A 19914-nucleotide genomic window follows, 5' to 3' on the forward strand; every position below is an offset into this window, starting at 1 on the left:
TAAAGTAACAATTTAATATTTTACAACTAAATTAAATGTTACTTTAATGATACTTTGGGCATAAAAATATATTAGCTATTAGACTCCGAACAACACGTGATAGCTCATCAAAAAGCTCTTGCCGAGGAGTATCGAATCCAATCACCAAAACTAGCCTCCCCTTTGTCCTGCTGACTTACTAAAAATAGTAAGTATGCTTGAGACTGAGTAAATCAACTCCGTTTTGCCACAAACTATAGATGACTAGGCCAAAACACTCTAGGATCCCTTTAAACCCTTCGTTAGCCTCGAGACCATGTAGAACTAGGCTAATGCACACACACTTGGTCAACTACTAAAGTGGGGACATTACAGTCTGGCCTCCCATGAAATTGCTCGTCTTCAAGTAATCTCAATCCCGCCTGTTGAATAACCTGCTCATTCTTCCATGTAGCATCCTCCACCAGTAGGTCTTTCCATCTGACCAAATACTCCTTCACTATCCTGGTTATGAGTTTCCTCTCTCAGGTGTCCAGAATAGCCTCAGGTTGTAAGGACCCTCCAATCCTTAAAATAAAATATTTAACATTTAGAAAAATAACCCATCTTATTAGCACAATTTGCCAATCTATTTTTTTTGTTTAAATTTATACTAGATTTACTCAGGAGATTTTTATCCTCATATTGTCCATATAAGGCTTAGTATTAATTAGCCAATCCGGGCTCTTCTGTCATGGGCCAACTAGACGGTCTATCGGGTTAGAGTTCTACCTCACCAAGATAGGTGCTTAAGCTTTTTAAGCGGCCACCTTTGGTCATACCTCTACTCATGCGAGGTAGGTTAGCAAGTGATCGTGATGTCGTACCTCCATCCATCCAGGATGGGAACCCGATGAACACATAAGCGGCCTTCTTGGTCATACCTCTACCTCTACGAGGTAGGTTAACAAGAACAAGTGACCTAGAATCAGTACCTCCATCTTACCAAGATGGGTTATTATAGAGGACAAAAGTAAACATTGCTCTGATCAGAGTCTTTCACCCTTTGGGACCAATCTGGGTCCAGGTGGCTTGCAAGAAGTTACACAGTCTGCCCAGAACTGAGCCAAGGTTCTTTGCAAGGTTTATCATTACCAATAGATCCACACCTTTCCTTGGATTTCGGGCCTTTAGCCAGGTGTAAGACCACCGAGAAATTACTAAGTCCTATACCCCTTCTCGGGTTTCGGGCATCCGGCCAGGTATAGGTACCTTCCCGAGGTTCTTTAATTAATTTATTATTATTATTTTTTGTTACCAAAAATTTTATTTACTTTTTTTAGCTTTGGAATAAATTATAATGTAACAAGGGATAAGTAACCACAACACCTATGTCCAATGTATCTGTTCCCAAGAGGTATTCTTCACCTTCCAGGCTGCCTACATACCCGTATCCACGGGATCAAGATATCAATGGACGTACACTCGCTATCGGTATGTAGTTCTATTTGTACTAAGTTTGATGTAACTACCGTGGAGACGACCCTGGTGGGGGGGGGGGGGCTTTCTTCGTTTCCGCGTAGTTCTTCACCGTCATACACCTACTAAGGCGAATCAAGCGGCAATCCTAAACATCCACTATTCTATGCACAAAACTAGCTCTTGAGTTTTAGTTTTGACCATGTATAATGTTCACCTATGCGTATGTACCTTAGTCTCTCACTAGGTTATTTGTTATATGTCTTCCTAATTAGGGTAGCGAATCAACTGCCAAACATATTACGCTCCTTTACTTTGTGGATGAGTTAATATAATTAAGACAGAAGGGGGTCACTGCTGTATACGAGCATGTAATCCATAAACTTATTCTTTTGAGGCCAATAAAATTTAAAAAACAACATACACTTGCATCTAGTATAAGAACTATCCAACCAACTGTAATATATAATGCTGAAGGATAACGTACTATGCCTAGGCTGCAAATAAGTTCTGCGTTTTTGCACAAAAGGATATTGTTTATCTATTTAGTTTTACATTTATTGAGTGGCTAAACATTTTTTTACCGACCACTGGTTCACGCAGAAAACCCAAGAAAATACCACAGCACTGGATAAGTGTAGGTGTGGAGGCATTACACATTAAGAAGAGAACGCAACACTAAATATATATTTATTCATAGCCCTTTTTTTTTAAAGATTTACAGCAGACTATTAATTCTATTTGCAGAAATAAGGTTTACTGCAGACTACTATGCTATTAGTAGAGATAGCCCAAAAAAGATTTTCCAGTTATTACTTTTTTTTTTAATTTACTGCAGCAAGCATATTAATTTCCATTCTGTAACAATCTCTCTTTTAGAATATTGGTTGCAGGATGCTTCTAGCAAACTAATTCAAACAATTCAGGTACAGAAGTTCATAAACTTGCATTATAATTCCCCAGCAATTCATTTTTAATATTAAGAATTTTTATCAAACAATTTACAATCATTCAGCAAATCTTTTTTTATTGTTAGACTTTCTATCAAACAATTGATAGTCAATTAGTACTAAAATTACTTTCAGACTAGTCCAGACTAACTGGAATCATTTCCAGAACTTTACATTGACTAAGTTCAAAATAAATAGCTCAAATTTAATAGATATGAGAAAACAAAATTCTTTCTTCCAGTTTTTTTTTTACATGATTACCATATATCCCAGGTGTGTAACAGAGATGATATAGACATGGCAGGCTTAGCTGAAATAATTTCTACCCCAAAGATGTATTCAGCTGTAATATTACAATAAGTAAACCAAAAAAACAAAGAGTATTCTTTAACATCTATCAGACGTAAATTTAAACTTGTCACTTGTATCTTTTAATCCTAGTATTTTTTTTTCCTATTTCTATTATCTTATGCAACAACCTTCATACACAATCAAGCTGAAACTGAAAGAATTATTTCTTGAGATAATTTTTCAATGTACCTGGTTTGGCTGAGATAATTGAGGTGAGGAAAACAACCAGAAGTTTTGTTACTGTGATACCAAGCTGCTCCCCTCTAAATAATGGCGTTCTCCTTCTGACTGATTTTTCTGTGTGTAGCTGTGATTTTCCTTCAAAGAATGGCGTTCTCCTTCTCACTGCTATTTCTGCATGTAGCTATGATTTTTCCTTCAAAGGGTCAGAGGAGCCCAACACTAAAACCAAGTTTAGTCTTTCCCCCCTTCCTCAAGAGGGCGCACTCTCCTCCTTTATTCAAGTTGTTTTAGTCGGCAAAAACCCTAAGGCCGGCTCTCTCCACATTAATGTTGCACACCTTTTGAGCAGCCCACATCTGATTCCTTATTTCCCAAGCTTCCACGCTGCTACTGCATGAGCGGCCATCCCTGCACCAGCCACATTGTCTCCCATTCTCTCCTGGTTCGACACATCTTCATTCCCAGCCTTGCCGTTTTCTGTGCTTGCATCTTCCAAAGAAATATTTTCACATTCCCGTGGGGTTTTAAAATTAAATTAGCCGACTAAGTTTTTATGTTTGCCAAATAGTAATGCTTATGCTTTTAAATTTGTATAAATAAGGAGCTAACAATTATTTATTAAAGTTCCTTATCTAACATAATTCGATGCATCTCATTTAAGGATTTTTTTTGGGCTCATTTGTTTTAACTTTGACTTTTATTTGATCCCTCAAAAGTGTTGGAGTTGATCAAAGCCAACTCCGAAGACGCCCAAGATCACCTGCATGTGAAAACCTATCAAAGAGAAGCCAAGGAGAGGAAGAGCATGGAGCAAGGGAAAAACTCTAAACGGACATGAGAGACCACATATGCAAACACAAGAGAAAATGTATTTACAATGAGAAGTGATATGATATTACAAAGAGAGAGCCGGCTTATAAAGAGCTCATGGAATCTTATAGAACAAGCTAGAAGATGCTAGGAGATAAGTGTGACAACTAAGCATACATCCACATAAGGTGGAAAGTCCTCAAACAATGTGAGAGGATAAGTATGACTTAGGAGAGAACAAACTCCCATTTTGTCAACAACTTATAACAAACTCCTATACTACAACTAATAAATAAATGCATTTACCTAAGTAAGCTTAAGTAAATAGAATAAATAGGGGCAGGGGCCCTAGCTCGGTTGGCTAAATCTTCCCTGTTGCAGGGGGTTGGTCACGGGTTCTAGTCTCCCCCGTCCCCGTGGTACCGATGGGCATGTTGCGCCAGCGCTACCGGTCACGTTAAAAAGTTTACCCGGCGCACTGCAGTTTATAGGGGGGCCATGTTGCACCCGATTCCTACAGTCTAATAAAAAAAAAAATTAAATTAAATTAAATAGAATAAATAATTAATAAATTAATTATTTACTCTAACAAAAAGTTATATTTAATAATTAGTTAAATGCCTAGTTTTTATTTGTAAATGTATTATTTTGTTTTTTTTATAATTGTTTAAGTTCAACTTCTAAGAAATTTTCTTGGTTAGTAGTTTGGTATAAAAGAAAAATTAATTTTTTTTTTTTTTTTTAAATCACTTTATTTAAATAACATCTAAAAAAAAAATCTCTAAATGTATTAATTACTAAATAAATACATGAAAAACAATTTCATTAAATAATCACAAAAATTACTTCCACCAATTACCTTCTTCGAGATACAGATAAATATTCATTTAAATAATTGCAAGAATAAATTTTTTAAATTAAATTACCTCTAAAGAAAGCATTTTAAATATTTATGAGAATTTTAAGAATTTATCTCTAAAGAAAGTACATTAAATATTTTAAATAAAACTTGATAAATAAATCACAAGGAATTACATTTTAAATAAAGTTTGATAATAAGGTCACATCATACTTTAACAAATTATTTATTAGAATTGCAACAAATGAGTAGTATAGGGGTCGTGACATAGGTACTAACATGAGCATCCCCTTCTCATCCAAAGGGGGTAAATCTGTTATGATCCTTGTGGGCGGCCTTCATTAGCACCCCATGGTTTTGGTGCAATGGTTCGTATCATGTGGTATCAGAGCCTCCACCCAGGTCCGAGTCTCAAAGCGGGTGGCAACATCGGCATTACAATCTTCGTCCAAGGCTCATACGGCCAAGGGAGGGCCCACTGTATAGGCGCACATCCAGCCCAGAGTCTGGACTGCGAAGCGTGGTGGGATGTTATGATACTGGTGGGCGGCCGTCACTAGCACCTCGAGGTTTTGGTCAACTGCTAAAGTGGGGACATTACAATGATAAAGTAACTTAAAAACATAACATAAAGTGAATTTAAGTTATATTTTTCAAAAAGTGAATGTCAAAGTAAAAATATAACATGATATTTTTATTTTGTGCATTTGCATCAAAAAGGTCAACTTTTTGGGCTTTAAATTGGTCATATCTTTTGATTGCCAACTCGGATTTAGCCCTTAGATAGATCAAATCGAAGGGAAAACTGAAATTAATGACTTGAGCAAAACCAAAGGAATAAAAATAAACAAACACACACTCAAAAATGAAAGAAAAGATGATGAAGGCCTCAAAAATCAAGCATAGGCTCGACAAGAAGAAAAAACGCAAAAGACTTGACGAAAGCCTTCAATAAGATGATTCATTATATCAATTGATGTTGCTTGATTGATCAATACAAACCAATTAAATAATGAAAAAAGCTTTAAAAATGTGAAACTAGTTTGAAAAAGTTATGTACCTGCATTTTGTGGTGACAAAATGTAGGACAACAAATTGTAGGGGTGTAGGCTTTGGTTGAGTCTCAATACGACTATATTTTTTGGACACCATGCACCATACACTCTCAACTTGGTCATGCAACAAATTGGCACCCAAATAGATTGGGTGAAGCAAATATACCAAGAGGGGGAGGAGATACAAACGTTTATGATCATTCTCCAAGTTGGAGTTGTTGAAGGTAAATTTAAAATTGTAATTACTTATTTTTTATTTATTTATTTATTTTGAATAAGTTTTATATTCATGTTCAATTATCAATGATTTCTTCTTTATAACTTTGTTTTATATTTGATGTCATATTGTCAACTTTCTTAGGTTGTTGAGACTAGATTTGCATCTCATTCTATTGTTATGAAACGACTCCTCAAGGTGCAATCAGCATTGGGCCAAATGGTTATTTGTAACCAATGGGTTGTATGGAAGGCTTCAAATTCAAAGAGAGCCTTGAAGGTTAAGGTTGTTATCTTGGATGAGCATTGGTGGGCTCGTATGCAATTTATATTGGATTTCACCGAGCCTATCATGACTATGCTACGCTTTGCAAATATAGATGCACCTTGCTTGGGGGATGTGTACGATGGCATGGACACCATGGTAGAAAAAGTAAAGCTTTCCATACAAGAACATGAGACTAACCCAACCAAAATGTGAAGCCTTGTGCAAAAAGGTGGAGGAAATCGTTCACCATCGTTTGGAGAAGATGACTACCCCATTGCACCTCCTTACATATGCCTTATCTCCAAAGTACTATAGCCAGGAAATACTCGTTATGCCGGATAGAATTGCACCATATGCGGATGAAGAAGTTGCTACTAGGTGCTAAACTGCATTTGCAAGACTCTTCCCAAATGATGAAATGTACAAAAAGGTGACGCTAGAATTTGGTTTATTTGCTTCAGGATCAAAACTTAGTCCATATGCAATAAAGGACCAAAATGACCTGGGAGCTATCACATGGTGGTACATCTATAGTCAACCATTCAAGCATCTACAACCTCTTGCAATCAAGATCCTCTCACAAATTTTCATTTTTTTATTTATTTAGCAATTGTATTATATACTTTAGTGTTTAACAGTCTCTAATTTTTTTTCATTTGTATGTTTAATTTTATGAACACTATCCAAGTTGCAAGTTCTTCTGTTGCTGAATGGAATTGGAGTACATACTCCTATATCCATTCAGTGAAGCGCAACTAGTTGGGCTCAAAGAAAGCTGAGGACTTGGCTTATATACATACCAACTTGCGTCTTTTGTCACGAAGGAGGATGGATACAAGGAAGGGTCAACCAAGCTTTGGGTGTAGCCCCTGAATGTGCAAAATTGGATGCAACACTTCAGGATCTTACTGTGATGACAGATGATGATGTTGATAACATCATAGCACGTACATCTAGCACAATTAGAACCATGTTTGTTTAAATGAACATGCAAGTGTTGCAGCAGAAGGAGATGATGAGAATGGGGATTTTTTTGAGAATCTTTATGATTCCGATTGACTGAATTTGATTTGTTAATCTTGAGCCTTGACTCTTGATTGATCAACATTGAACCATGAACTATGTTTTGATTTTGTAATTCGAATTGCATTGGAATCTTGAACTTGAGTAATTTACTAATTAGCCATTACTGTTATCTCCATTTGATTATGCTAATTGCTACAGAATGGTTTATTTTTGTATATTTCTTGTATTTCTTTGCATACATAAATTATAGTGTGTGTGTGTGTGTGTGTGTAATGTATGGACACACCCAAATGCATCCAAAACCCCAAAACAAAAAATCCACACAGCAGCATCAGAATCAGCATCGATAACTTAGAAAATAATCAATAACCCATTGTTTGAGATGGATGCAGAGTCATCTTTCCATAATCCACTCTGAGTTGGAATGATGGGGGACTTCATGACTTTGATGACACAAGTGATGGTAATATTAAGATATGGGATCCAAGTGTGATGTTCAGTCATTAGGTGGTACAAATTAATTTACTTAAAAGAAGCAACTGATGATCATTGATAGCATGATGGTTGACTATGTCATTTTACCACATCAAGAGAAGCACTATTGTGATACAGAGAATGTTGGAGTAGTGAACTTTCATGTACAGACCAAGCATTGCCAGATTCTTTTTAGATGGGGCTCACATGGTGAAAATGTTAGTGCAGCCTTAGCATGATGAAGTCTTTGGAGTAGATTTTCTATACCCAAGATTATCAATGAGTTATTTGGAACAAATAATGAATGGAGAAGTGTCCCATGGGAAGTTATGGCCCAAAGAACACTAAAATAATGATGTTGTTATCCATACAGCCATCTTATGGGAGCCTTTTGTGTTGTTACAAATGTATTCAAGGGATATTTTGAGCAAGATAAAGATTTCTAGTAGGTCGGTGGCTCTCATTAACATGTTTACAGCTAAGATAATATCATAATGATCAGTTTTATCATCTGCGTCGAGGATTTAAAGTGTTGTAGCAGTTGTTCTTATTGGGAGCTGATTTTTCAAAAATCAGTCTTTAAGTTGCTTATTTCAGACTTGGACAGCTGCAAGTTTACACATTTTCAGACAATTCAACATCTTGACGTGGTTAGCTTATAGTTCCAGATGAAGGAACTGATTAATTCAGCTAACCAGATTCTGTGATGGATGGATATTCAGGCACCAAACAATTGTCATTGCTTGTTTTCAGCTTGCACTTGTGGTTGTGATGGTAGTTTAGTATTAACTTTATAGTTACTGATATACGTGTATATGTGTGTGTGTATCTATACATATATATACCTATATACACACGTATACATACATAAATATACATATTCTTATATATACATATCTATATCCATACATACACATACATACATACACACATATATGCATACAACATACAGATAGATAGATAGATATACAAACACAATAATGTGAATACTATTGGTAAGTATAACCATAACTAATCAAACATACAGCACATGGCATGTATCCTATTCATAGTGTTCCGTGATTTAGCTTTTAAATTTACACTTGGTAGTGTAAGGAGTTTCTGTTTTCAGTAATAAAAAGTATGTTTACTCTTATGAAAAAAAATCCATTTTTTTAACAGTATCACATGCAAAGAACATACTGTAATGACGAAATGGAAAGAGTAGGAGTTATTTCAAGGTCACTGTGCATATGACCAACTTCCCATCACAAATGCAGACCACCTCTAAGTGCATATGCTGCAGTGTAGCATTCAAGAATAAAAGCTATCTAACACAGATGCACATTCACCTTGTTTGAGCTGTAAACTCTTCCAGTAGCTGTGTTCTGCAAAATAGTTGCAGCTACCTGTTTAAAAAAGCAACAATAAAATTAATTACTTTTCTGAGTTTCAAACTTCAAACATATTGCGAAACTGGTTGAACCCAGGACCCTTTGAAGACAAGTTTTGAATTCCAAACCGCACAATAAACTATAAATAGACTAATATAATAGCCATAATTCTGAAGAATAACCACCTCAAACTCATAGAGCCATATTTGATCCCTATTATTGCCTTTTTTATTGTATTGAAAGGGTTACAGACATTCCAACAAAAAAGTGAAATTGATTGAACAGATTGCTAATCAAAAGCAGTAGTTTTGATGTATCCCATTAAACAAGCCAATGAAGGAACCCAAAAACAGTTAACTATAAGTCAAATGTAATTCATGGTAGAAATCGATACAAAATTCAAGAACTGTGTAATGAGCATACCTCCCCACCATTAATTGGTTCATCATAGCATGGGTTTAATTTAATGGCATGCTCAAGGTAAGGAATCCAGTGCCCTGTTAGTAAATCGCGTCTAATCATTTCAACACCTCCATGGTAGTACTGCCAAGAATAAAAATAAATCCAATTACACATTGACCATAAAGCATTAGTGCAAATGGTGAAAAATAAATACACAATGCAGAAACTTCTGGCAATACAGTCTACAGTTTACCTCAAGCATGTTTCTCAAGAAAGGTTCCTCATTGAAATAATCTCGGCGAACAAAGACAAATGGTATCTTGTATGCTAATGCCTCACTGACAGTGCCATATCCAATTTTTCCTGGGGCAAAATGAAAAAAAGATTCACTCTTTCACAGAGTGTATTTGAACACAATACTAGCTGTATGTCAAACTATATATTATATGTAGACGTCATACAAAATTATTACAAACGGAATAGAATAAATCACCTAGCATGCAGTCACTTGCAGCTATGAGATCAGGTGTATATGTATCTTTTGGAAGCCTTCTGAAGTTTCGTGGAAACTCCTGCTTTAAAGAAGCAGCACAGACCTTCCAAAGGAACAAACAACAAGAATGGAACTCAACTAAATTAGATGGATAGTAGAAAGAAAACAAACATGAAAAATAAGCTATGGAGATGATTCTGCACGTATGATACATACCAAGCATATCCAACCAGGTGGCAATGACTCCTCCTTCAAATTCCAGCCAGCTTCCTGAACATTCCAATCAAAATGCTTTTGTGTATCAATCAGATCTAACAGAAGATAATGCCAAAAACAGTAAGTAATCTAAGCTGCAACATAAAAGAAACGAATGTGTTCCTACAATCAGATAATGACCATCCAAGCGTCTCCAGAAAAGTATCCCTCAAGATTAGAATAGATTATGTTCATTATCATGTCCACAAACAATGACATAATAACAATCTGATAGTTTTTACACAAACAAGCAGAATAAAAAGAATCCTTAGAAGCTGTTTTGGATTGAAACACAAGTTCAGCTAGAAAAAATGATGTTGAAAGAGCTGTATACCAGAGGAAAGGACATGATATAAACATAGTTTCAAGGCTACAAAAGTGCTATAAGTTAAAACAGGATGAACAAAGTTTGTCACTGAAGCCCTTATAGATTTCATGACTTGCACCCAACAGTGAGCAATAGTAATGGGAAACCAGATCAAACAACCAGTTTCACTGCACTTTTGGGTGACTTGCCTCTTATTACATATTGTTGTGTTTTTATGTTTATTTCTCCCTGAAATCAAGGAAGGGAGAAAATATGGGATACGGCTGAAAATGAAAAGCCATAACCCTCACAAGACAAACAAAGAGAACCTCTCAAATAAAATAGATAAGATATTTGTGAAAGGTGAAATGGCATTGTCTAGTGAGTCTTCAACATACAAAACAGATGACACACATTCATTAAAAAACAACTAACTCATGAAGACAAAATCCTACCATTATCAGAATTAGAAACATCACAAAATTCATCTTTCAAAGCCCAATAGAAACTAGTCCAAGGAGAATGTGCAGATCCACATGCAATTGTCAACAGTAAATGATCATAAATCACCATTCCCAAAGGAAATAAAAACAGGCTTTGATAAAGAAAAGGCATATAAGATCATACAAAAGATAATATGTTATTTACTATTCTTTGATCCATGTACAGCTGTTTTGAATCAGTGATTCTCTAAGTTAAAGAGACAGAAGAACAGGCTTTAGTAACAGAAATACAATTCCAGCTTTTGGGGACTGCAGAGGGAAGGCCATAAAAGTTATATAAATTAATAATATTTAATAATTGCATGCCTAAAAAGGCAAGAGCCTACAACGCAACGGTAAATTGTGAGCCTCTTATGTGACAGGTCTTGGGTTCACATCTAATTGAGCTTAACAAATAAGAATAATTAATTACAACACAATAATAATAATAATTAATCTTGGCTTCGGCCTCTTCCCTATCAAAAATTATTATTATTATTATATGCCTAAAAAAAATTTGTTAATATTTAGAAATAACATGAACAAACCAAAAGAAGCCGAAAATATTAAGTGCAAATACAATATCAATTCATTAATTTCATAATCAAAGGGAATGATAATCATAGAAAATATAAAACACTATTTATAATGAGAGATTCAGAAAAGAAATTGATCTTGCATAGTATATAGGTATATTGAGTAACAAGCTCAGAGACAGTAAGCCACCATCAAATAAATTTCCTACTCGCCTCTTTGCATCATTCTCCTATCCTCTTTTCCTCCTCTTTTGGTAAATGAAAAACAGCAACACAATATTTTTCGTTTCTTTTTCAACTTGTGTTGGACGGCATTGGGGAACCTCCCTTTAGGATTCCACTTAGTTACCGGTTCAAGTTCGATTCAAAATACCAGTTTGAAGGACCGATTCACCAGTACAGCAAGATTTTGGAAAGGGTTTTGGGTTTGTTGGGGTTCATTCATACAAAAACATGTAAAAATATACATACATACATACATACATACATACATACATACATACATACATACATATATATATATATATATATATATATATATATATATATATATATACACGAAGCCTAGAAGCATAGAGTATCATAAAATCATATGATTTAATCATTTAAACAACAAAAACACAATAGGCGTAAACTTTAAACATGTAAGTTGTAATCATAGCAACATCAATCAACATCATACCATAGTATATTTCAATTTTCTAGTTCAACATCAAAGATTCAAAACATAAAATTTAAACCTTGATCCATGAATCATAATAGCAAGTTCAAGTATCATTATTTCAAGTTAAAGTTTCAACTAATAATAATGTATCATAACAGCATAATCATTGTTCAAGTATCATTGTTTCAAGTTCAAGTTTCAACTAATCATAATAGCAAGTTCAAGTATCATTATTTCAAGTTCAAGATTCAAGAACCTATTTGTTCACAAAATCACCTATTTGCACACCACAAATGATGTTAGAAGCCAAAATAACCTATTGAAATTCACTTTTTACGACTGCGGACCTCAAAAAAAATCAAATATGTATAAAAATCACTTAAAAGCCACTTGTCACTAGAAATTTGCCCATGTTCGATGCAAATTCAAACTAAGCTCATCAAATTCGCCCAAGTTTGAAGTTCCTACCTGCAAGTTCGAACCACCCCCCTCAAAATCGAACCCTGCCTAAATTTTGGTCAAACCAAACCAAACCCCATACTAGTTCAAACCCAGACGTGGTTCTAAGGACAAACCAGTGAACCTAGGTAACTAAGCATTTGTCTCATAAAAAAACAAATTTGTCTTGTGTTTTATGTGATTGATGTGGGAGAAACCCTGAGGCCCTGAAGGACCGATTCACCAGTACAGCAAGATTTTGGAAAGGGTTTTGGGTTTGTTGGGGTTCATTCATACAAAAACATGTAAAAATTACATACATACATACATACATACATACATACATACATACATACATACATACATACATATATATATATATATATATATATATACGAAGCCTAGAAGCATAGAGTATCATAAAATCATATGATTTAATCATTTAAACAACAAAAACACAATAGGCGTAAACTTTAAACATGTAAGTTGTAATCATAGCAACATCAATCAACATCATACCATAGTATATTTCAATTTTCTAATTCAACATCAAAGATTCAAAACATAAAATTTAAACCTTGATCCATGAATCATAATAGCAAGTTCAAGTATCATTATTTCAAGTTAAAGTTTCAACTAATAATAATGTATCATAACAGCATAATCATTGTTCAAGTATCATTGTTTCAAGTTCAAGTTTCAACTAATCATAATAGCAAGTTCAAGTATCATTATTTCAAGTTCAAGATTCAAGAACCTATTTGTTCACAAAATCACCTATTTGCACACCACAAATGATGTTAGAAGCCAAAATAACCTATTGAAATTCACTTTTTACGACTGCGGACCTCAAAAAAAATCAAATGTGTATAAAAATCACTTAAAAGCCACTTGTCACTAGAAATTTGCCCAAGTTCGATGCAAATTCAAACTAAGCTCATCAAATTCGCCCAAATTTGAAGTTCCTACTTGCAAGTTCGAACCACCCCCCTCAAAATCGAACCCTGCCTAAATTTTGGTCAAACCAAACCAAACCCCATACTAGTTCAAACCCAAACGTGGTTCTAAGGACAAACCAGTGAACCTAGGTAACTAAGCATTTGTCTCATAAAAAAACAAATTTGTCTTGTGTTTTATGTGATTGATGTGGGAGAAACCCTGAGGCCCTCGAGATGGCCAAGGAACTTAGGAAAATCATACTTCTCACGAGACATCCTAAAACTATTAAAAAAGGGGGATATGGAAGTGAAAATCCCCATGTTGTCCACTGTTGGAATCATCATTTCCATTACACCAAAAGCTCAAGCTATCAATGAAAGTCACAACAACAAAAGACAAGGATCCACAGGAGGCGGTTAGCACATGTCACAAATCCATTGATCTATGCAAAATGGTACCTTGACCTAGAGGGGACGAAGGCACCAACCTCCCAACAATCCCCCCCCCCCCCCCCCCCTCAGCATGACTCGAGGGATTTGAACCTACAATCTAGTGCTCTAATACTACTTGTTGGAATCACCGTTGTCATTACACTAAAAGCTTGAGCTGTCAATGAACGTCACAACAGCTAGAGACAAGGATCCACAGTAGGCAGTTAAGCACATGTCACAAATTCATCAGTCTATACTGAACAGTGCATTTACCTAAAGGGGACGAAGGCACCAACCTCCCAATGGTCCACAACACCACCCTAATCCAAAGAAGAAATGGAAAAATATTTTGAACACAATGAAAAAAAGGCCAGATTGATTCATGAAATAAAATTAATTCACATACCCCATCATCAAATATTACGTATGTAAAGTTGCTAAATGAATGAGAATTATACAGACCATATGGAGTGGAGAGAAACAAACCTTAATGAAAATGATGCCTCTCAAACAACAACTTCTTGAACATGTAACTGAAATGATATGAAAACTTAGGACTTTAAACAGACTTGGCAATCTAATGTTTGCCTGTACTAAATTATCAAAAAAACGTTGGCAAAATACAATACACTTACAGTAAAAAACAAGGACTTATGTGTGAAAAGCACAAAAAATGAATTTAAGAGCCCATAAGTTTGTGGAGTTAGATAAAAGAGAATGAAAAACAATTAATTAAGAGACCCCTAGTGCAATTTTCCTTCAACCAAGTCCAATTCTAAAATTCAAAAGATTTTGCTAATAAATTTGCAAGTTGTTGAACTGGACTAACCTACAAATCCATGACAACTCGCTAGCTCTCAAAAGACCGGCAAGAACTTGAACAGATTTCCTCTATGAGTTGCATAACCAACTTTGAGCATTACCTACTCAAACCACTTATAATTTTAGCTTTACTGCACCCACACAAATAATTTCGTATAATGTCAATTTCAAGCCAAACCTTGTCATTATTTGTTAACAAGATATTGTCAAGTCTTTGTCTCTAGTAGTAGTCGATGTAGCCATCATATATATTTATTGACATCTTAGCAAGGCCTATAAGAAAATATTTCTAAGCATGTTAGGCAAAGAAAATAAAGCAATGCAGATACAAGGCAAGGAAATGATCATCAGGGTTTTGTTGGCCATTTTTGCCCCCCATTCAGCCCATCACTGATAACCGATCTGAGAGATCTTCAATGGGTTGGATTCTTTGATGTGGGTTAACACACTTTTTGGTTGGGTTAACATCTCGTGTTAACTCAGTTTCTTCATGAGCCGAGTTGGCTTGGTTCCTTCATTGGCCGAGCTAGTTCAATTTGTTTATTGACATAGTTGGCTCAATTTCTTTCATGTGCCAAGTTGCGGGTTAACGCACCTTTTATGATGGGGTTAACATTTCGTGATAAACATTTTCACCATTTCTGAGAATGATTTTTCTGCTCTTTCTGAAATCGCGAAATCATTGCTGCCTCTTCAACCGAACATTTGGGAAATGTGCCGACCAACTAATTTCTTCCACGTGGCAAATTCTTCTTGTGTCAGGTTATTTTTTAATCGAACAATTCTCGTATTTTCGCTTTGATGCCCTTTTCTCTTGCGAAGATATGATGGTCGTTAAATCTTGGGGCTTCTTTGGATATTTTGAGTGCATCACAATCGTCCGTTGGAGAATGAAGAGAATATGCATCTACGGTTGGGTTTTATTCACTTGTTGAGGAGATTTTCACAGCATCTAGGCCGTTTATTTCAAAATGATGATTTACATCAACGGTTCATACATTTTCTAGGCAGATCAGATTTATTCTGCACAAGTCAACTCTGTAATTTCCGCAACGGGTTAACTTGTGTGTTATCTCATCCCGCGTTTTTTGTTTTTTTTTTTTGACAACGGTGAGAACTTATTTGTTGCGACCATGACACATTACAAGGACTGTTCTTTAATGTTGAACGACATTCTTTGGTCTTGTTTGCACGACATCTATGCATCTCCATGCCTCATTAATGATTGTAATGATCAAATCTCATGGGATTTTATTTCTTACGGCTAGGTGTATTTGTTTTGCCCTTCCTATCACTTCATCATAGCAGATTGTATCTCATGATCAGATTTAGTTATGATATTCATTTATTCTTGCTCTCTGCAACTCAACTCCACTTTGGTTAGGGTTTGAACTCAATAGTTTAGATCTGAGTTATGCCTAATCTATAAAGGCAAGTTGTAAATACTTTTTCCAGGTTCTTCTCTGTTTCCATTTTGCAGCAGCATTATGCTTTGCATCTTTTGACTTCCATTAATGAAACTTCTCATTTTCTTACCTATTATTGCCATTCTGTTTATTAGTACATGTATTTGCCTTGCAGTGAATGTTTCTTTTCCTTTTTCTTGACTCATTTGTTGTGTTAAGTCTGTTAGTAGTTGTTGTATGGTGAAGTTCCTTTCCTTTCAGCAGTTCAACCAGTTCCAAACCTGCATGTGGTTTCTTGGAGATAGAATAGAGCCAAGACTAGTGTATTTTGGGGCTTCATTGATGTGTAGTGCATTTATAGGCAAAGTTGTAACCACTATTTCTATCTCGGTGCATCACCCCCCTTTTCCTTTCTGCATTTTAGTTTCTACTTTCCTTCTCCATTTTCCTCTCAAGAATAATAAGGAAGTCGGCCTTCTCCGGAGATTCAGCGTCAGAGCGCAAGTCCCACACTTGGAGGTTGTTTCCATGTTACACATGGTCACCTGAAAAGTAGTTCGTCAAGCAAGGGTGCAGACTCTTGTGCCAATAGGTTCCTAAACCACATCTTGACATATGAGACATACTTTTGACAAATTTCAAGTCTAGAAAACACATATGGATAGCACAAAACACACCTCAAAGAAGAAGAATAATTCTTCTCCATGAAAGCAAGCACAAAGGATCTACTAGCCTAGGTGCGCCCTTGAGATTGTGAGTGCCATGTTTGGTGTAAAAGTCGTCAGTATCCATATGAAACTCAATATTTACACTCTCTATTATTTGTTTTTGTCATTCATTTATTCTTGATCTTCAATCAATCTAGTTGACTCTTGCCTCTTTTAATCAGTTCGCAAAAACAACTCATGTCTCAATCATTTCTTTTAATGACTTTTATAGGAGTGATTTCCATAAGGGCGATTAGGAGTAAAAGGTAATGGTGTTCAAGATTAAAAGGAGCAAGTGCAAGCAGATCAGATAAGTAGGCATCACAGAATAAGTCACATGTTCATCTAGGTGTAAAGCAGCATGAAATGGTGCTGGCTATGAAAACATCAAGGCGAAAAGGTGGTACCTTTTGGCAAAGACTTGAGTATTTTTTGCTTCAATGTCAGAAAGGGCAAGGAGGCCCCAACATATATTTAAGATTGTGTTTCCCAATGTTTTTCTCTACCTGGGCATATTAAGGATGTCAAAGACAATAGCATTCTCTGCCCAATCTTTTTTGTTTCATTCAAGTTATAGAACTCTGCTCATAGGCACATTTTATAATATCTCGTTGAGATATTTTCACCATTTCCCAAAGGATTCACAGAAAATTAAACAAACATTTGCATGTGGCTAATTTTCAGTTTATCCAACAAACTTTACAAGAAATCATTACATAACATACTAGAATATAGATATTAGAAATGAACATTGCATTTAAATCTTCAATAAAGCAAAAGAAAAATATGATAAATATCCAATCGCAGCCACAGAACTTATAGTCAGATTGGCTAATTAGAGATATGAATTTGAAGTACAAGTAAGACAACTAAGTGATCTCCAACAACAAACAATAGGTTTTGTCCACTGCCTCCATTCTTGAGGGTTTCCTTCCTCAAACTTGCTGAAAGAATCCCAAAGGTTTAAACTTTACATCCTTAGGAAACTGGAGCTGAATAGTAATGTCTCAAAGCTCTGCCATGAGAAATAAATTAATCAAACATGTTAAAGAGTGAGCCCTTCACTTAATTTTATAACTTCTTCTTAGAGGCTTCTCAACTGACTAGCGAATGTGGGATAAATCACTTTTTCCTTTTATAATAACATGTCCCACTTAAGTGAATAAAGTTTTCTTTCAATTGTAATGTGGCATATAATTATATGTACTTAAATTTAATAGTCACTTTATTAATAATTTATTTAATCTTCAAGCATTAAAATTACTGATGAATTGGACTTAGATAATCATGTGCGATAACTCATTGGAAACATCTCAACAAAACACTCCCTGTCAAATTATGAAATACAAACATCATTGAACTGCCATTGACTTACTAAAAATAGAAGGTATCTAAAAACCCTACTAAATCACCTTTAATTGGCGTGAAACTAGAATTGCCTATGCCAAATCTCTCTTTAATATTTGAAAAGTCCTAGTTAGCCCACGAGACCAAGGGAAAAGGGGCTAATGATACATCATGAATTCATGGGCTAAAAGGAGGACATTACGGTCCTCCTTCCTTGAGATTGCTTGTCCTCAAGCGATTTGCACTTGCTTGCTATAACCAAATGCTTGGATCCCATATTACGCCACATGCATAATCAGTCGAGTCAATGTACCATGTGTTGCTTTCATGTATGAGAACATCCTCAATCCAACTCAGAACCTCACTCCATCCAAAATCCCATACACCTCTAATGTCAAATGATGGTGCGAGCTCAACATCATGCCAACAAGCTTATTAAAACATAACTATCCATGAGAAAGTTCCTCCTGGGTCCCACAAACAAAAGGATCATCCACCTTTCCAACTATTTGAAATATCCTGTCACTCCATACCAAGTATAGTAGCAATGTCCAAAATGTCCATCCATCACGAAACTGCCTCTCTAACATGTATCTAGAATCAGTAACTACGCAGAAGAAGCAAACTAGCAAACTTGTAGGGCATGGCTTCCTCCATGAAGGGAAGTGTACCAAACCAATCACCCATCCCACACAAATGCATCAGTTGGAATAGAAATTCTTTAGTAGGTAGACTAAATGGAAAACAAAATGCATCCCACACAATGTAGCCATAATGTGATGCACTAAATCCTCTGGGAATCCTAAATCAGCACTAAGATTCATCACATAATAAAAATCATTCTGTGAAAACTTCACGCCAACAAGCACAATCAACTTACTAGACTCATCAAGCCCATACTAAATATACTATACCCAAGTGTCATCACCATGCTCAACTTATGTGACAGTCAAGCTACTTAAGGCACTAGATAAATCGTCAGCCAACATAACACCTATGTCACAATTGACCAACACTCCTTCCTTGCTAACAGCATTTAACAACCCACAATACTTGCTAGAAGAACCTTTCCTTCACCCACACATCAAGGAAAAAACAACACCTTATCCTTCATTTGGTTATGACCCGTTAACTGTGGAACAATCAGAGTTTTCAAGTGGCTCACATTCATGGTAGCTAATAAATAAATTCTCCACATTCAACAAACACTTTCCAACAGGTGGAGCAGAAAATGTTACTTGTGCTCACCACAACTAGAGAAAGCCACTCAATCAACGTAGGAATAAGAAACATTCAGCTCCCACTTCCCTTATTTGAGAAGCTTCACTTCTTGTAACCACCACATCTATCACTATGCCCAAAGATGACCTTACTCAGTCTCTTCAAAAATCGGATCAAGGAAATGGAACTTCTTCATTCGCTATTGACATTCCTGCTTGAAGCTTGTGATACAATCGCCATCAAAGCTATAAGTCTTAATGATGAACACACAAACACACAAACCACTATCTACTACCAAACGCCAATCTTTCCACCTATTTGGCGTATATGTCAATAGTGCAGTTCTGTAGGAATCAAGGGGGACCTTGCTCAATGATTGCAAATATCAATTTTTGCTTCTTTACAAGATGATGACAAAGAATTTTTTCTATCACTTCTTTTTTCCTCTTTAATTGTTAATTT

General features: G+C 35.6%; 1 protein-coding gene across 2 annotated transcripts in view; it reads right to left on the reverse strand.

Annotated features, from left to right (window-relative positions):
- The window catches only part of LOC149572182 (L-arabinokinase-like), a 307470-nt gene that overhangs the window by 183853 nt on the left and 103703 nt on the right, over positions 1-19914 (reverse strand). For both annotated transcript variants that reach the window (XM_089813447.1, XM_089813448.1), the window contains exons 10-14: positions 10114-10167; positions 9898-10000; positions 9658-9767; positions 9426-9545; positions 8961-9017 (exon numbers count right to left, since the gene is read on the reverse strand). In XM_089813447.1, the coding sequence (XP_089669573.1) occupies positions 8961-9017; positions 9426-9545; positions 9658-9767; positions 9898-10000; positions 10114-10167 (444 nt within the window). The remainder of the gene's footprint in view (positions 1-8960; positions 9018-9425; positions 9546-9657; positions 9768-9897; positions 10001-10113; positions 10168-19914) is intronic.

The sequence above is a fragment of the Cupressus sempervirens genome, chromosome 2 (genome assembly GCF_028749045.1).
Source record: "Cupressus sempervirens isolate cs-2001-9-10 chromosome 2, ASM2874904v1, whole genome shotgun sequence".
Lineage (NCBI taxonomy): Eukaryota > Viridiplantae > Streptophyta > Pinopsida > Cupressales > Cupressaceae > Cupressus > Cupressus sempervirens.